We start from the raw sequence: 18297 nt of genomic DNA, 5'->3' as shown, positions 1-18297 counted from the left end.
AATGTAAGAGATATTTGACCATTTACACATTGACCTATAGATTTAACCAGCAGTCATCCAGATTAAACAACACGCTCACAGAAGGACATTTGCAAAAAAAGAAAAGAAATTGAGAAACATGTTGCCTCCTGTTATTTGGATCAGATGTCTCAGTGCTTTCGTAAGGAATTATTGTGCCCCCTGCTATTTAAATTTCCTTGTGATAAAAAGCTGCCAAATTATTCTGATTACAGTTGATGTGAAGTGGAATTTCTGCTTTGGATATGTGAACACTAACAGATGCACCCAAATCTCACCCTCCTCTTATTGGCATAATTACTAATGCTGATTAAAAAATCATATATTTTGTCATATAATTTTGTCTAGTTAGTGTTGCTAATCTACGCTATCCAGTTTTTGGCTAAGTTTAGATTCAATAGCATGTTTGCATTTTATAGGTGACTATAAGTTTGACAGATTGCATCGAAATGGAATGAAGAAGTTGAAGAAATATGGAAAACTCGTGAAAGAAGAAATTGTACCTGGTGTTAATGTTGTATGGGTCTTTGACCCATCTGATATTGAAACAGTATTCAAGAGTGAAGGACGATATCCAGAGCGCCGAAGTCATCTTGCAGTGGAAAAGTACCGACAAGAGAGACCTGAAATCTATAGCAATGGTGGTCTTTTGCCTACGTAAGAACTATCAATTCTTTCATTGATTAAAGCATTCAGTTCTGTTAGTTTTACAAATGCACTTGTGCAGCACTGATGAATTAAAAAGAATTGACAACAGATGTATTTGACACATTGGTACATGTGAAACCATTCATGTCAAGAAAATGCAATTCAAGTGAAAAAGAGCTGAAAATATGACAGTGAATGCATGTGAACAAAATAAAATTTACAAGCACTTAAATTTTCTGTAGTTTATCTAAGTACAGGATACATGAATGATTACTGATAATGTGTCCTACATTAAACAGTGAAACATATTTGCAGCACTCCATGCTAACAATTTCCAGACTGTGTTATATTAAACTATAGCTACTTTTTTGTTAAAGATGTGTGAAATACTTTCATCAAAAGAGGGTCGCAAGGAGAATAATAACAGAGGGAATTTTAAGAAAAATTGACTGTTTACACGCTATGGTGAAGAATTAGTAATGATAATAATTTTAAAAATTTTCAGAATGATATTTTCTACAGCCAAGAAATTACTCTGTACAACTTAGATGCTGTGTTGTACGAACATCATAACGATGCATTGTTCTGTAAATTGATTTTCACATGCACTTATATACACTATATTTTTAATTAATTATTGTTGACACTGAAATAATACCAGCACTTTCTTACTTTTCTGTGCAGGAATGGAGCAGATTGGTGGCACCTGAGAAGTAAATTTCAGCGAGCATTGAGTCGACCCCAAAATGTTAAGCTGTACATAGAACAAACTGATGCTGTAATTCAAGAATTTATAGAACTGGTCAGAAGACATTCAAAATCTCAAAAACCACATGATTACCTACATGACTTGTCTCATCTTTTCATGGAATGTATGCATTTTTATGTATCTGTGTTACTGTTAAGTAAAGCGGATACTGTAACATTTTCTTATTTTATTTTGTAAAAGTAGACAAAAACATGTTGAATAATCACATTTCTGATCTAGTTTATCTTCTTGGACAGTTGACAACAGGAGTAATCTCAAATAGCCAGCAAAGTTGCCAATTCCATTTTTATGTCCAAGATTCTGGCAACAAACGTAGATAAATAAGTCAGACTCTGTGTTGGTATTATATATGTTTGATAACTGGACACCAACCATATTCTAACATATTGTTGGTGCAAAAGTGCTACTTATGTCCAACTTAGACTACTGGCACCTACTGCGCATTTTGCTCATATATTTTCCAAAATCAACGTTGATATTTATGTTAATCATCCTGCAGTATAAATGACCCTGCCAAATTAAGTGACTGTTGTAATATTAACAAATTAAGTATTACATCTCAAGCCTTGTCTAGATGAAGTCATGAATATTATTTAAGAGATTTTCTGAAATTACTGTTTTAATAAACTCTTTAAATACACTACCAGAGAAATTAAGAGCCAACCCTATCACATTTAAGTTCATGTTTACATTCCAGTTGTAGTGTGTGATGTTGTTGATCTTAACTATCAAGAAGTTGATCAGTCACAATAGTGCCCACTTGCATTGCCCATTAAGCCCTCGGAGTTTCAATGGTCAAATATATACTAAGATGGTATCTGTTCTTTCGGACATGTCCGAAAGCACAGATACCATCGGTGACCATGCAGCTCATTAGAATGAAATTACAATGAAATGAACACCCTTAGCTGCTTTCAGGCGTTGACATACGTCAACGGGGACAGATGAAAATGTGTGCCCCAACCGGGACTCGAAACCGGGATCTCCTGCTTACATGGCAGATGCTCTATCCATCTGAGCCACCGATGACACAGAGGATAGTGCGACTGCAGGGATTTATCTCTGGCATGCCTCCCGCGAAACCCACATTCTCAACGTATTGTCCCGCACTACATTCGTAGTGCCCCCGCCCATTATACTCATTACTCGCAGCGCGTTGCTGATAGAGCGTCTGCCATGTAAGCAGGAGATCCCGGGTTCGAGTCCCGGTCGGGGCACACATTTTCATCTGTCCCTGTTGACGTATGTCAATGCCTGAAAGCAGCTAAGGGTGTTCATTTCATTTTAATTTCAATGATCAAAGTCTCATAGAACAGATGTAAATTGCAACTTCCTGGCAGATTAAAACTGTTTGCTGGACCGAGACTCAAACTCAGAAATTTTGCCTTTCATGGGCAAGTGCTCTACCATCTGAGCTACCCAAGCATGACTCACAACCTGTCCACACAATTTCACTTCCATCAGTGCCTCGTCTCCTACCTTCCAAACTGGAAGAACGGATATTATGGAGACATGGCTTAGCCACAGCCTGGGGGATGTTTCCAGAATGAGATTTTCACTCTGCAGAAGAGTGTGCACTGATCTGAAACTTCCTGTCAGATTAAAAGTATGTGCCGGACCAAGACTCAAAGTCAGGACCTTTGCCTTTCACGGACAAGTGCTCCATTCTTCCAGCAGTGCTAGTCCTGCAAGTTTCGCAGGAGAACTTCTGTGAAGCTTGAAAGGTAGGAGACAAGGCACTGGTGGAAGTGAAATTGTGGGGATGGGTTGTGAGCCGTGCTTGGGTAGCTCAGATGGTAGAGCACTTGCCTGCAAAAGGCAGAGGTCCCGAGTTTGAGTCTCGGTCCATTACACAGTTTTAATCTGCCAGAAAGTTTAAAATCAGTGCACACTCCACTGCAGAGTGAAAATCTCATTACAGATGTAAATTGATTCCTGGAAATTGGACTAATGATGTACACTACACAAATTTTCAAATAATGTGGTTTTTTCTGCATTTATTATCACTTCAAATATTGTGATGACCAGATCCAGTTTCACATACAACATCCTTGGCAACTAGTTACCATCACACTGTGCCATGGTAGTGTAGTGGTTAGCACATCTGCCTAGTGGGCAGGAGACCCAGGTCCGAATCTTGGACTTGGTACAAATTTTCATGCCTCACTTCAGTCTTCGCATGTACATAATAGTTTCCATCAATTTACTGTACCTAAAAGTGGCATTAACAACAGAATCACACTATGAATTCAAAGTCCTTTTTGAACACAATATTAATAGACCACAGTGTAAAAGACAGTGCACACATTTGAAAGAATTTCATACAAAATCATACATTTATCGAAGTTAATATGTTGAGTCAAAGGTATATCTTGAGTGAGCAATACGGGTGGCTGATTTTTATACAATGTTTTGAACTTGGACTCTCATGAGTATGTTACATAGGTGTTACTTGATTGCTTGCTGGTTATGAACTTTCACATAAATGTTGCTTTTGAGCTTTCATAACATGGACTTACTTTCTGGGGTGACATGAGCTTTATCAAGACAAGTGTATGAGCATATTGTGACTTTGTAAATTACATTTTGGTTTAAAAATGGCTAGGTAAGATTTTGCTAATTCAAAGAGACTATATGTTACAATAGTAATTTGCATACAAAATATATGGTGGTTAAATATATCTAAAAACAAAGATGATGTGACTTACCAAACGAAAGCGCTGGCAGTTCGATAGACACACAAACAAACACAAACATACACACAAAATTCAAGCTTTCGCAACAAACTGTTGCCTCATCAGGGAAGAGGGAAGGAGAGGGAAAGACGAAAGGATGTGGGTCTTGGTCTTTAAATATGTCTGCTTGTGTCTGTATATGTGTGGATGGATACATGTGTGTGTGCGAGTGTATACCCGTCCTTTTTTCCCCCTAAGGTAAGTCTTTCCGTTCCCGGGATTGGAATGACTCCTTACCCTCTCCCTAAAACCCACATCCTTTTGTCTTTCGTCTTTCCTTTTCCTTCCCTCTTTCCTGATGAGGCAACAGTTTATTGCAAAAGCTTGAATTTTGTGTGTATGTTTGTTTGTGTGTCTATCGACCTGCCAGTGCTTTTGTTTGGTAAGTCACATCATCCTTGTTTTCAGATATATTTTTCCCACGTGGAATGTTTCCCTCTATTATATTAATATATGGTGGTTAGGAAGATACAAAAGATAAGGCAACCACATTGTACACCCTCACTTTGAATAACATATTTAGAAGTACAGTCACTGTATTTTGATTTATAATCATTTATAGCAGTTTTAGGTAATTCTCAATGAATGGCCTAATTACTTAGTGAGAGGTGTCATTTGGTCCAGGAAGTTTAGAGTGACAAAAGCATAGTGGTAAGAGTGGGAATCTAACAAGTATAACGGCTAAATTTGCAATGGAAAATCTAAGTATATTTGAGATTTAAAATTATCAGTTGAGTTAATTAGTTTCAGTAAAATTAAAATACTTTACCATAAAGTCTTAACGTTGATCTTTTAGTGAGTGGTGTCATCATTGTCAAATACATCTATTACTTCGAAATGTTTTCCCAGCTATGTACTGCAGTAGAATTTTTGGTTGGGCATAATTTTTAATAAACAAAACTAATTACATCTTTGAAATCATCTGCTCTGAGACAATGTAGGAAATAATGAAACTGAATGGGATCTGGTCTAAATAATAAATGGATAGATTCACGTGTACTTCAGGGATACACATTATAGAAAATGAGAATCAAATCACATTTAAAGAAAATAAATTAATTACTGGTAGGAGTGTAATAAGGCAAATGGCAAATTTCAGATTGCTCTGTTCCAAGGCAGCTGCATTTTCAGCTTGCTGAGGTTTACAGAAGGTGGTGTCTTAAGATATGTGAGTTAATAGAAGTGAATCTAATGGCAGATGTTGAAACAGGTAATAGCGGTTAGTTTTTTGTAACTTTAAATGAAGTTGAATCAAGAAATGTCATCTCCAGGTAGGAATATTAACAATATAGGAAAAGTCAGATTACTACCTACCGCAAAGAAGACATGCCAAGTTGCTGTCAGGTGCAATGTTAATAAAGTTGGTTTGTCTCCTAATACTCTCCCTCACATACAAGAAGCTAAGCTGACATGCAATGTTTTATGTACTCAGCTTTGATACTCTTAGTTTGTCCTTAATATTTCAGTGAAGACGTTTTGTCATTGTTAATAGAAATGAAATATTTTTTCTGGAGACAAAAGACAGCCAGTAGGGGACAAAAAACAACCTTTATATTTTCCGCAGTGCTCCTGATTTTTTACCTCAATGAGAAATTGATTTGTCAGTTTGTGTATTTATCCTTTTTAAAAATATTCATAGACATTTTAGTCTATGAAAAAAATTCTGCGTATCTGGCACTGCTATTAGCTTTATGGATCAAAGTTCCTAGTGTGGTACACCTGTACATGGAGCATTTTGGGACAAAGGTACCAGAATTCACTTAGACCCAGTTGGTGTGTTTCTGTATGGGTGATATGTTTGTGGTATGGCATCAGAGAACAAGGAAACTACTTGAAAACGTAAAATTTGTACATCTTAATACAAAATTTAATGAAAAGGTTAGTTGATACTTCCATATAGCAGAGATGCTGAACCATAGACAGGCACAACAAAAAGATTGTCGGAAAGTGAGCTTTCAGGCAACAAGGCCTTTGTCATGTAAGATGACTAGAGAAACACAAGAAAGAAGAGAAAGAAGGATGACAGAGTCTTGTTGGCTGAAAGCTCACTTTTCAACTGCCCTTTTGTTGTGCCTATCTGCGACTCAGCATATCCACTATATGGTGAGTAGCAACTATCCTTTTCATGATATTTTTACATTCCTTCCTGCATTTTCCATTGTTTGGAAATCCAAAATTTATGCCACAACTTGAAAATCTGGACTTGCTGTCACTTTTCAAAGTGTTAGTTGGTGGAAAACAAGTGAATTACCCAGCAAAGACCTGTATAGAAAATTGTGTCTGAAGCCTCCATACCAACTGTAAACTCGATGTAACACTTTAATTGCTTACCTACCACCTTTGCTCATAGAGAAAGGCCATACTGAGGTGACATACGCACTGGAAATGGAACTCTGGTATATACTAGCATTTCATGAAAATACTACAAAACTGTCTTAAATACTAGCATGGCACTTTCTAGAACAGCTAATTTCAAATTCAACTCATGGAAAAAATATATTAGATCTTATGGCAACAAATAGTCTTAAAGTCTGTTAGAATGTCCATACTGAAAAGGGTATTGGTGACCATGAGGCAGTTGTAGCAATACTGATAACTGGAAGCACAAAGGACAACTAAAGGACACATGAAGATTTGTATACTTGTTAAACTGGAAAAAGAGGCAGTAGTTTCATATTTCAAGGAGCTAATGAAATCATGTACTCCTGGACATAAGCATATAAGCATGTAATAGAATTCTAGTCCAAGTTCAGCAGAACAGTTGACGAGGCACTGGGCAGATGTGTTCCTAATGAAACAGTCATTATGGAAATGGTGACTGCTACACAACAGTTGTAAAACAAAGCATAGAGCTGGAGATAGATGCTGAATGAAACATGATTCACTGTCAAGAAAGCAAATAAATAAATAAATATAAAAATAAATAAAGGTATGAAGCCTTCAAGAACTGCTGTAGCAGCACCTTATTGAAAGACCTCTTACAAACCTCAATGAAATTCTGGTCACGTGTAAAGACTGTCAGTGGCACCATAGTTAGTCCCCAAAAACTTGTGTATGAAACAGAAACTGAAACTGTGGGTAGCAAAGCAAAAGCAGAAATGCTAAACTCTGTTTTCAAATAGTCTTTTACAAAGGATGATCCATGAATACTGCCCTAGTTTAACTCTTGCACCACTGCGAAAATAAGTGATATACAGGATTATGCATAATTACCTCCAGGATTTCAGAAGGCAACTGCACAAAAAGTTGCACAGAAAATAGACACATATCAGTGGATAGAGTAACTCACCAAGTTATTAACTCATATTACAGGTGTCCAATATGGGCATTGTTTGTCACACGCCAAATGTCAATATGTGCACTGCCTGGGAAGGCATGTCAGCAACTCGCTTTGAAAATCTGTTCACTGTGTTACCTATCTGCAGGTGTGAACTAATTAGACACAACAGTATGGAACAGATAACTTGTCTGAAAGTTCTGGTATATCTGCTGCCTACGCCATAGCACATATTATAAATCAAAACTTAGAGAAATACAAGTCATTTTTCTGTGTGGCTTGTAGTTTTCACGCAGTCAGCTTCTGAAACTCTGAATAACCGTATGAATACCTGTGTAGTGTCATTGAGAAACATCTGAAATCATTAGTATTGAACAAGATGCAAGGACCTGATGGAATCACTATCAGATTCTGTTCACAATTTGCAACAGAGTTAACCATAATATACCACGGACTATTTTAATTTTTTAGTTTTATATTTTTTATATATTTATACCTTTTTTTGTGAGGGGGGTGTCAAAATTGTCCTTGTTGGTTGTAAGAAACTTCAAGTGACACCTGTCTATAGGAAGATAAGCACAGATGATTGTTTAAATGACCATCTAATGTCATTGACATCCATCAGTTGTAGAAACCTAGGACATACTCAGAGATAAAATGTAATGAGATGTCTTGATAGACTGAGTTCCCCATGTCAAACAGCACAGATTCCAAAAACATTGGTCCTGAAAAACTCACTTGTGATTTTCTCACATGGCATTCAGAAAGTCATAGATTGAGGCAATCAAGTGGATACATTATTTCTTGACACATGAAAAGCATTTACCTAAGTACTAAACCAACATTTATTAACAAAAGTGCAATTATACTGGGTAGCAAATGAAGTTGGTGACCATATAATATAATTGGACTGATAAAAACTACTTATGTAGAATTCTGTTCTGAATGATTGGGATGCAAATATTTATTTTCTACTCTCATTTGGATTTTCTATTGTTATCCTATAGCTATATAGGTGAACTTGTGGCATGGTTCCTCCCCTTGACTGTGTTCTGTCATCCACCCTCACCCAGCTTAATTTGTGCTCTAGCTCTGATGTTGACAATATGTTACAGTAATTCCTTCTTTCTACTCACCAATTTTTCCTTTCAAAAGTATCTCTTTTCTTTATTGGGCATCTGTTAAGGTGAATTACAAGATTTGAGGCTGCGCCTTTCTTTATGTTACAACTTATCATGTTTGCTCTTCGTCAGTAAAGAGAATTTGCACATTAACCAGTGAGTGATAGGTGAAATCTTTTTCCATTATTATAGGTCTGTGTTACTGTAATGATGTCCCTTACTCCATTGTGGAGGAAAAATTTTGTTTTAAAATTATGGATGATATTTTGCCAGCTGTAAGTATTTATGATTGTTTCTTTTTTCCGTGTATCAATGTATAACAAGCATTATTTTAAATAGAAATTGTCTGATTAGTATGGCTGACTGAATCCTTTTGATTATTACTAAACATTGTAGCAACAAAGAAGGTCCCACATTGTTCCTTTTGCAAAGGATTAATGGTAAAAATCCTCAAACCTGCGGATGATTTCTCAGATATATATGCAAGTGTATTATGAAGGCAGCTGTGGTGACTTCCTATGAAATGTGGAAGGCAAGTCCAGCAGGTGACTGTTTCTTGTACTGTGTGCATGCACATCACATCTCATGTTCAATTTTTTCAGATTTTCTGCGGCATATATTAGACAGTTATATATTTACATGCTTGGCACTGTCATTACGCCAAGAGATTTAAAATAATTTCTGCAGGACTCTCTGGGTGCTAACCCCTCCATGCACCTGATTGCTTTCTTCTGCCATCTGAAAATACATTCACTCCCCAGGGGCTGAATGTTTTTCAGATGGCATATATATATATATATATATATATATATATATATATATATATATATATATATATATATATATATATATATATATATATATATGGCATGAAAGCTTCTTTAATGTATGTTGTAAAAAAAAAAAGGTTCCATTTTGCAAAATTCATTGATGGTAGTGTGGTAATTTGCAAACTTTCAGTTTTTTTCAAAAGTTGATTATACCACTTTCAAGAATGTTTGTTCCATTTCAACATTCATATGAATATATATATATATATATATATATTCATTCTTGAATATATATATATATATATTCATATGAATGTTGAAATGGAACAAACATTCTTGAAAGTGGTATAATCAACTTTTGAAAAAAACTGAAAGTTTGCAAATTACCACACTACCATCAATGAATTTTGCAAAATGGAACCTTTTTTTTTTACAACATACATTAAAGAAGCTTTCATGCCACATACATCTACATGCAATGAAGCTGGTTTTAGTAATACCATTTTTGCAAAATAAGTTGTTCATAATGTGCTGTTGGAGTATTCACAATGTATATAGTTAAAATATCTAAATGTTCATTATTATTCTGATTATTTGTTATACATATTTTTGTTGTATTGTGTAAATCATTATTTAATGGTTTCAAGTCTTTTTTGGTTGCTTTTTACTTTACTATTTCACAAATGCGTATTCTGTTAACTGAAAATAGTAAGTAACTCATTATTATGATACAAAATTATTACAATAATGATAATCTATAAAGAAATGCTTAAAACATGACATTTTTGTACACCACACACACACGCACATACACACGCGCGCGCGCGCGCGCACACACACACACACACACACACACACACACGCACACCAAATGTACATTTCTTCCCATAATACACATGAAGGATAAGTCCATAAAAAACAAAATTCAGCAGGTGTCACAAATTGTGGCAGCCAGTCCTCTGACTATGTTAGTTTATACCAGGCATATTCTGGTAGACTGGGAAACCTCGGTGAAACGAATTGACTATATACTAGTGACTGCAGCTTGATTGTATTGTTTCCAAATGGAGATTGACATGCAGCAGAACTAGTTCTGAAAATCTTCTCACAAAATTCTTCTGACATTGAAAACTGTATACATTCAATGGCTGTACCTGCCCCATCAAGCCTTTTGGGGATAACCAAGTGAACAAGTTCCTTGTCCTCAGGAACAGCACTCCAAACAATTCTTTCATGCTCACCACCCTAGAATCTTACAATAATACAGATTTTCCTCTTGCACTGGGAAATAAAACATCCATCAAATAAGTTTTGATGTGGTCAGACGGTTTACCAGATTTTGATGCTTCACAAGAACATCTGGGGCTTCAAAGAGAGATTGTTTAATTCTTTTAAAACTATGAAGAGGGGGGTAAGCAGTTTTCCAGCTGCAGAGACTGTAGGCTGAATAGTGTAACTGTGAGTAACTGATGACAATGACTGCACCATGGATACAATTTTATTTGCCTCTTTTGGAACAAAGTACATCTAATGTGCAACTCCAGATTCAATCTTCTCTAATCATGGTTGTAAACACTTTCAGCCACCAAAATGCTGATACGCTCCTTAACTTGCACTAAAAATTTTAAGTGACCTTGTTGAGATAATTTTATTGTTTATGTAGTGTCTAGTTACAAGTGTTGCTATTTTTCAAGATACAATTCCATGCTCCTTTTTAAAATTCAGTAGCCATTTGGGTACTGACTTGGAATTACATAACTTCACTTCCCTGCTCATTTGCAAGCCCCACTTTTGATCGTCAGTATCATTGGTAACCAGACAATGGTCCATAGCCTCCAGTACTATTAATGAAGTCTAGCAGTGTAGTACCATCATCATATCATGTCTCGAGCCATCAAGAACAACATACTTTTCCCAACGATACAGCTGTTTCACTGACATAGCTTTGTGATATTTATGCTACGTGGATAAAAGCCACCTTTTCCTTTCTTTCTGTTTTTCCAAAATTCAACCAGAGATTTCTCGTATTCAAAGTTTACTTCACTTTCTGAAGGAAGGACATTGCCTGGGATGAAGATGTCTTTGTGTGTTTCACAATCAGATACACAATCATTATCAGTCATTGCTATATCATGGAGCCCCGGTCCATCACACCATAGGCCATGATCTTGTTCCATAATAGTTGAATGTCCCTCCATGCTGTCACAAATCACTGTTACAATGGTGTCTTAGAGTTGCACTTCCTGTCAATTGATAGAGCTCTCAGGAAATTCCACAATGCTGAAATGATCATTTAGCATTCAGCAAAAAATAACTGGATTTATATTTGGCACCTTCCCTATTTGCAAACAGATTTACTTTATACACAATACAAAGTCTCACACCAATTTGGCAAGAAGTTTATTCAACACCACAGGCTCAGTGAATACTGACAAGTACAGGCAGTCCAAACAAGAATCCAAAGAAATATCCGTGTTGATGCCCACGTCCAGAAATCTGTGTGATGTGTAGTAATCCAAAGAGCATTCTGTGAGATGGGGACCCTGAAAAGTCTACCAGGGTCCAGTAATCATACAGTGATGTACAGTTTCATAGCAGCAGCAAGCGCCAAATGAGACTGCTGCAGAACTGTCAGCGCTGGCTTATATAACAAGAGGCACCAATGGAAGACACCAGCATGAACAACTCTTAGCAGACTTGTAATATGGTCTACGATGCCATCAACTAGCATTACAGACTTGTACCCCATGAGCTGCTAGTAGACTGGAGGCCGCAAACTGCAGCTAGTGAGATGTGGTGCCAGAGAGAACTGGCTCCTAGTGGGGGTAACAGTGTGTGTTACCACATGTCATAATCTTTTTATAATTTTCAAATAATAAACCTGAAATCACCATTGTTGTATCATGAAGATCTTTTCGCAGTGAGTGAGTGAGCCTGCCAAGCAATATGTACTCAAAAGCATTTTCCAAATAGACCAACATTTGCTGGCAATATGTATGCTGTTTCACTATTTGTGAGATGTTCTCTTTGAGAACCTACAAAGATGCACCATGGGAATAAATTCACTTACACAATTCAGGCATCAGTCTCTTCAGCTGGCAAATTGCTTACCCTCGTTTTCATAGTTATAAAAGAAACTAGTGGTGAGTTTGGACCAAGAATTCGAGGATCTCTTTATGAAACCCACAATTGTCGTGACGGCATGAATATGTGGCGAGCTAATGTTTGAAAAAGTCAAATGGTATTTGACAGATATTGTCTTTCTCAGTGTGGGAGAAAATTTGTTCATCTTGTGTGCATGGTGTAAAAAAATGTTATGTTTTGTTTCTTTACTGATTATCATCACTGTAATGATTATGTATTAAGATAATAGTTTTCTTATTATTTACGATTAACGAAAGACATATACGTGAAACTGTAAATTAAAAAATGAAAAAAAGTTACAATGTAATATAATAGTTTAAAACATAAACCAGAATAATAACACAAGTAATTAGAATAATAATGAACATTCAGATAGTTGAATTAGATATGTTGCACATACTCTGTCAGCAAATTGTGTACAACTTATTTTCCAAAAATGGTGTTACGGAAACCAGCTTCATTACACATGGATTTATGAGGAATGGAACTATCTTTAATTTATGTTGTAACAAAAGTTACCAGTTTGCAAAATTCATTAATAATGGTGGTGTAATTTCCAAATGTTCAATTTTTTCAACAGTTGATCATACAATTTTAAAGAGTGTTTGTTATGTTTCAACTTTTATTTGAAATACATTTTTTATGTTTGTTGGTTATGAAGCTATACCCTCTAAATCTAATATGTGAAATTACCTTTGGGGCACGTTTCACCTCTTAAAAATGAAATATGTGTTGCATTATTTTGCCCTCTCTACACACCCACCAAGTTTCATCAAGATTGTTCATACATAGGAATGCTCTCTTGTAAGCTCCACAACAACTAGTTGGATTACTTTCAACACTATGACTGCTTTCACTGAATAAGACACTCAAAAAAGTCTGCAATATGAAACTGGATATTGTTGCACAGTCTGATGATAAAGACAAAAAGTGTCTGGTGCAGTTGTTGGATAGGTTACTGCTGCTACAATGGAAGGTTATCAAGATTTAAGTGAATTTGAATGTGGTGTTACAGTTGGCGCATGAGCGATGGACACAGCATCTCCAAGGTAGCGATGAAATGGGGATTTTCCCATACAACCATTTCATGAGTGTGCCGTGAATATAAGAAATCTGGTAAGAAATCAAATCTCTGACATTGCTGCAGACAGAAAAAGATCCTGCAAGAACAGTACCAATGATGGCTGGAGAGAATTGTTTAGTGTGACAGAAGTGCAAGCCTTCTGCAAATTGCTGCATTTTTCAGTGCTGGGCCATCAACAAGTGTCAGTGTGTGAACCATACAATGAAACATCATCAATATGGACTTTAGATGCTGAAGATCCACTCGTGTACCATTGATGACAGCACAACACAAAGCTTTATGCCTTGCCTGGTCCTGTCAGTACCGATATTAAACTGTTGATGACTGGAAACATGTTGCCTGGTCAGACGAGTCTTGTTTCAAATTGAGCGGATGGAAGTGTAAAGTTGTGGAGACAACATCATGAATTCATGGACCCTGCATGTCAGCAGGGGCTGCTCAAGCTGGTGGAGGCTGAGTGATATGGGACTACTGATACATGTAGATACGACTCTGACAGGTGACACATATGTAAGCATTCTGTCTGATCACTTGCGTCCATTCATCTCCATTGTGCATTCCGATGGACTTGGGCAATCCAGCAGGACAATGGGATGCCCCACACACCCAGAATTGCTACAGAGTGGCTCCATTAACACTCTTCTGAGTTTAAACACTTCTGCTGGCCATCAGACTCTCCAGAGATGAACATTATTGAGCATATCAGGGATGCCTTGCAATGTGCTGCTCGGAAGAGATCTCCACCCCCTCGTACTCTTATGGATTTTTGGACAGCACTGCAGGATTCACGGTATCAATTCCATCTAACACTACTTCAGACATTAGTCAAGACCATGCCACATAGTGCTGCGACACTTCTGCATACTTGGGGAGGCTCTACCTGATATTAGGCAGGTGTACCAGTTTCTTTGGCTCTTCATTGTACGAGAAACAACATAAAACTTATATGCTACCATGTGAGATATGAAAAAAGTTTTATCTTGTAATTCCTATACTTCTGATGCAATGTCATTGGTGCATTTTTATCAATTTTGAAACCCAGAGAGAGAGAGAGAGAGAGAGAGAGAGAGAGAGAGAGAGAGAGAGAGAGAGAGAGTTTACATTGGTCTCACTGTTCCATATTACTTGTATGCAAATTTAATTACATGTTTATACAGAGTTCCTTGAAAAATTGATCTAATTCCTGTGTTAGATTGTTGATCATGTACATATAAACTTATAACTTGTAGTCTTTTTAGGGTTCATAAACATTTTATTTCATTTTATTTTATTTATTATTACCTTTGTGTTATAAATTCATGTTCTGACACATTCCATGACAGGGAGATTTGCTTCTCAGTTTGGCCCTACAGGATTATATGTGTAAAAGAAAACTAAAAAAATACCTATAACACATTTAACTAACATATCACAGCAAATGTGAATGTCATGGTTGCACTTGTTCTAATGCTTAATTATTATATTTCATTCTCAGTGGTGGGGTTAGTGGCATTTGACGTTAATTTAGGCAGCCTTACTGAAGATGGACTGAAAAATGAATCTCGATCATCAAAACTGATTAAAGCTGCAGAGACTACTAATAGCTGTGTTGTGGAACTAGACAATGGATTACAGCTGTGGAAATTCATGGAAACTCCACTGTACAAGAAGTTCAAGATAGCATATCATTTTATGGAGAGGTCAGTGAAGTACTGTTTTATCCTGCATAATGTTCTTATACTATCAATCATAGCATTTTTGTGTATAATAGACTATCACTCCACTTAAAATAGGCCACAACCAATAATTAAGGTGGTAAAAACCTGATAAGCTTGTTTTTCAATAAAGGTGTTCTTTTGGAATAGTCTTCTATTGACTTTAGATGATTTCATCTTTATAGAGAAACCCACATAGTATATTGACTGTAGTTACTAAACATTTGTTTGTATAACCTATTCATTCTAATTTCCTTAAAAATACTTCCCTTTCTTCCAAACTGCTAATAAACTATAGAGAAAATGGAGTTCAACAATAATAAGCATCTGCTTTATGAACCATTGAAGTGAAAATAACATCTTGGGATATGATAGATAAGGAATCAGTTGAGAGTTTTCTGCCTAGTCTCTTCCTCCCTGATAACAATGAGACAGTTTGCGTCCTTGAAAGGACTTTGGTCAACTGTGGAAAGGAGCAGGAGCAGGCGCACCTCATTTGTGATAGTACTGCCACCCCACAGCACCACAGCACTTACACCATGCTCTCTCCTGGGAAATCCAGCTGCATAATAAACTTAAAACAGCAGAACATTCCTCTTCCACAAACAAAGTTCAACGCTTAATAATACTCCCAAAATGATAAGAACCCTTGAACTTTTTAAAAGACAAGAAATAGTGAAATTTTGAGGCATCAAATGAATAGTCCAGTTCTGCTACCTCTTTAGTATTAGTTCTCAGATAAGTGCAGCATTATTACATCTATTTTCAGACATTTGCAACTAGGAATTTAAGGTGGAATTAAATAGGATAATACAATCTTATTGCTGAAGGTGAAGATGTAACTGATAATTATCAAGTTATCCTATTCATTAAAGAGAATAATGAGTAGGTTCTCCATAATATGACATAGTATATCTACTATTGAAAGTAACTGCTAAATTAGGCTCATAGTTCTATTTTCTGCCTTCAAAATCAGAGTGAAAACTCTTTGTTTCATTTAAGTAGCCATATAGATATGTATGTCTACTATTCAGTAGCATTTCAAATGATTTTAAATTTAGTCTTCTAAACATTGAATGTTCTATATGGTGAATGATTTTAACTGTTTGGACAAGATTTTATATCCTACATATGTCTATTTTAGACACAGTGTCGTAGCTTAATAAGTAAGTTTTCCTTTCTCATAGTCCTTCATAGCTTACTGCACTATGTGTGTATACACATTTCCAAACTATTATGTGAAAACTACCAAGTGATTTTCACAATAAAGTGACTTATAGCTGTTGTGCAAATCACAATTTTTCAAAAAACATTGTTTTTATTATTATGAGGAGGAAAGTTGCCACCCACCATATAGTGGAGATGCTGATTCGTAGATAGGTACAACAAAAAGAATTTCATAATTAAAGCTTTCGGCCATTGGCCTTTGTCAACAGTACACACACACACACACACACACACACACACACACACACACACACACACACACACAACACACTCAGTTATGGTAGAACTAAAGAAAAATTTGTTTGATTACATAGACCATAAAATTCTGCTGTGGTTACTAAAATCATGTGATGTTAAAGGCATTCCTTTTGCATGGACAGAGTATTAACATAGGAATAAAAAGTTCACTGAATAAAAAGTTCACTTACAGCCACCAGAAGCAGAGATCAGTAGGCATTTAACTGAAAAGTTCAGTTTGGCATGCTTTGTGATTAGAAGTCTCACCAAATTTTCCTACAGGTAAGATTGCTAGTATAGTTTCACTCACCACTGCTATGGTGAAATGGAGCTAAGCCTAAAAAGTATTTATTCTACAGAAGCATACAATGAGAATATTGTGTTACATTGATAACCAAATTGCAGAGTCCTCTTGAGGAAGCTGGGGACTGTTACAGTTACATCTGCATTCACATCTACACACTCAAAACTGATGTGAAGTGCATAGATTCCTCCCATTCCATTCATGATGTATGGAGTGTGGGGTCAATGATTGCTGAAATACCTATGTCATGCCAACACACATTCTCCTGAGTAGTATATGTTACGAACAACTAAAGTGCATTTAGGATTTATTCTACAATCCACAGCCACAATACTAGAAGAAAATGTAATTTCTGTGTGCTGTGCATCCCTATGTAGGGTTCAGAGAGGACTTTTATGTCCAGTTGTGTAAATGTATAGCAGGTTGCCAGCAGACATCAGGCAGGAAATTGAAAATCTCTAGATATTCAAAAACAAATTAAAAGAATATCTCATTAGCTACTTCTTTTACAATTTCTCAGAATATTTGGAATTAAAATTATAAATTGGCTGTAAGCTACAGCCACATAAACACCATGCAAGCCACCAGATGGTGTGTGGTGGAGGGTACTTTTGGTACTGTTAACTTATCCCTCCTTCCTTGTTCCATTCGTGAATGGTGTATGGGAAAAATGATTGGGGTTAAGCTTCTGTTTTATCTCTAATTTCTTGAATTTTAACATTATGGTCAAATTTCAAGCCATATGTAGGAGACAGTAATATGCTGTTCAACTCTTTCAGGAATGTACCCTCTCAAAATTTCAATAATAAACCTCTCTGTGATGCACAGTGCCTCTCTTGCAGTGTCTGCCACTGGAGCTTATTGAGCGTCTCTGTAATGCTCTTTTGCAGACTAAATGATCCCCTGCTGAACGGAACGACTCTTTGTTAGATCTTCTCTAGGTCTTCTATACATGCTACGTGGTAAGGATGCCAGATAGCTGAACAGTACTGGAGAATCGGTCGGACAAACAAGTGCCTTGTAAGCCATTTTTTAGTAGATAAATTAGATTTTCTTAATATTCTTCATATAAATCACAGTCTACCATCTGCTTTTCCTACTGTTTGTGGGCATTTCACTTGAGATCACTCTGTATAGATACTTCAGATATTGTATGGTAGTTACGGTTTCCAGCAATTTGTCATTAGTGGCGTAGTTGTACAGTAGCAGATTTCTTTTCTCATGTAAGCACATTAGTTACATTTATTTATATTCAGGATCATCTGCCAG

The 18297-nt window shown here is 36.4% G+C and overlaps 1 protein-coding gene across 1 annotated transcript in view; it reads left to right on the top strand.

Moving 5' to 3' along the window:
- LOC126418962 (cytochrome P450 302a1, mitochondrial) overlaps positions 1-18297 on the top strand; it is a 233072-nt gene that overhangs the window by 152813 nt on the left and 61962 nt on the right. Inside the window, exons 3-5 of the mRNA XM_050086008.1 lie at positions 438-675; positions 1351-1538; positions 15041-15245. Coding sequence (XP_049941965.1) covers positions 438-675; positions 1351-1538; positions 15041-15245 — 631 coding nt within the window. The remainder of the gene's footprint in view (positions 1-437; positions 676-1350; positions 1539-15040; positions 15246-18297) is intronic.

This window comes from Schistocerca serialis, chromosome 9 (assembly GCF_023864345.2).
Source record: "Schistocerca serialis cubense isolate TAMUIC-IGC-003099 chromosome 9, iqSchSeri2.2, whole genome shotgun sequence".
In the NCBI taxonomy this organism is placed as follows: domain Eukaryota; kingdom Metazoa; phylum Arthropoda; class Insecta; order Orthoptera; family Acrididae; genus Schistocerca; species Schistocerca serialis.
Note: the sequence above shows the minus strand (reverse complement) of the source record. Positions and strands in the feature narration are given on the sequence as shown.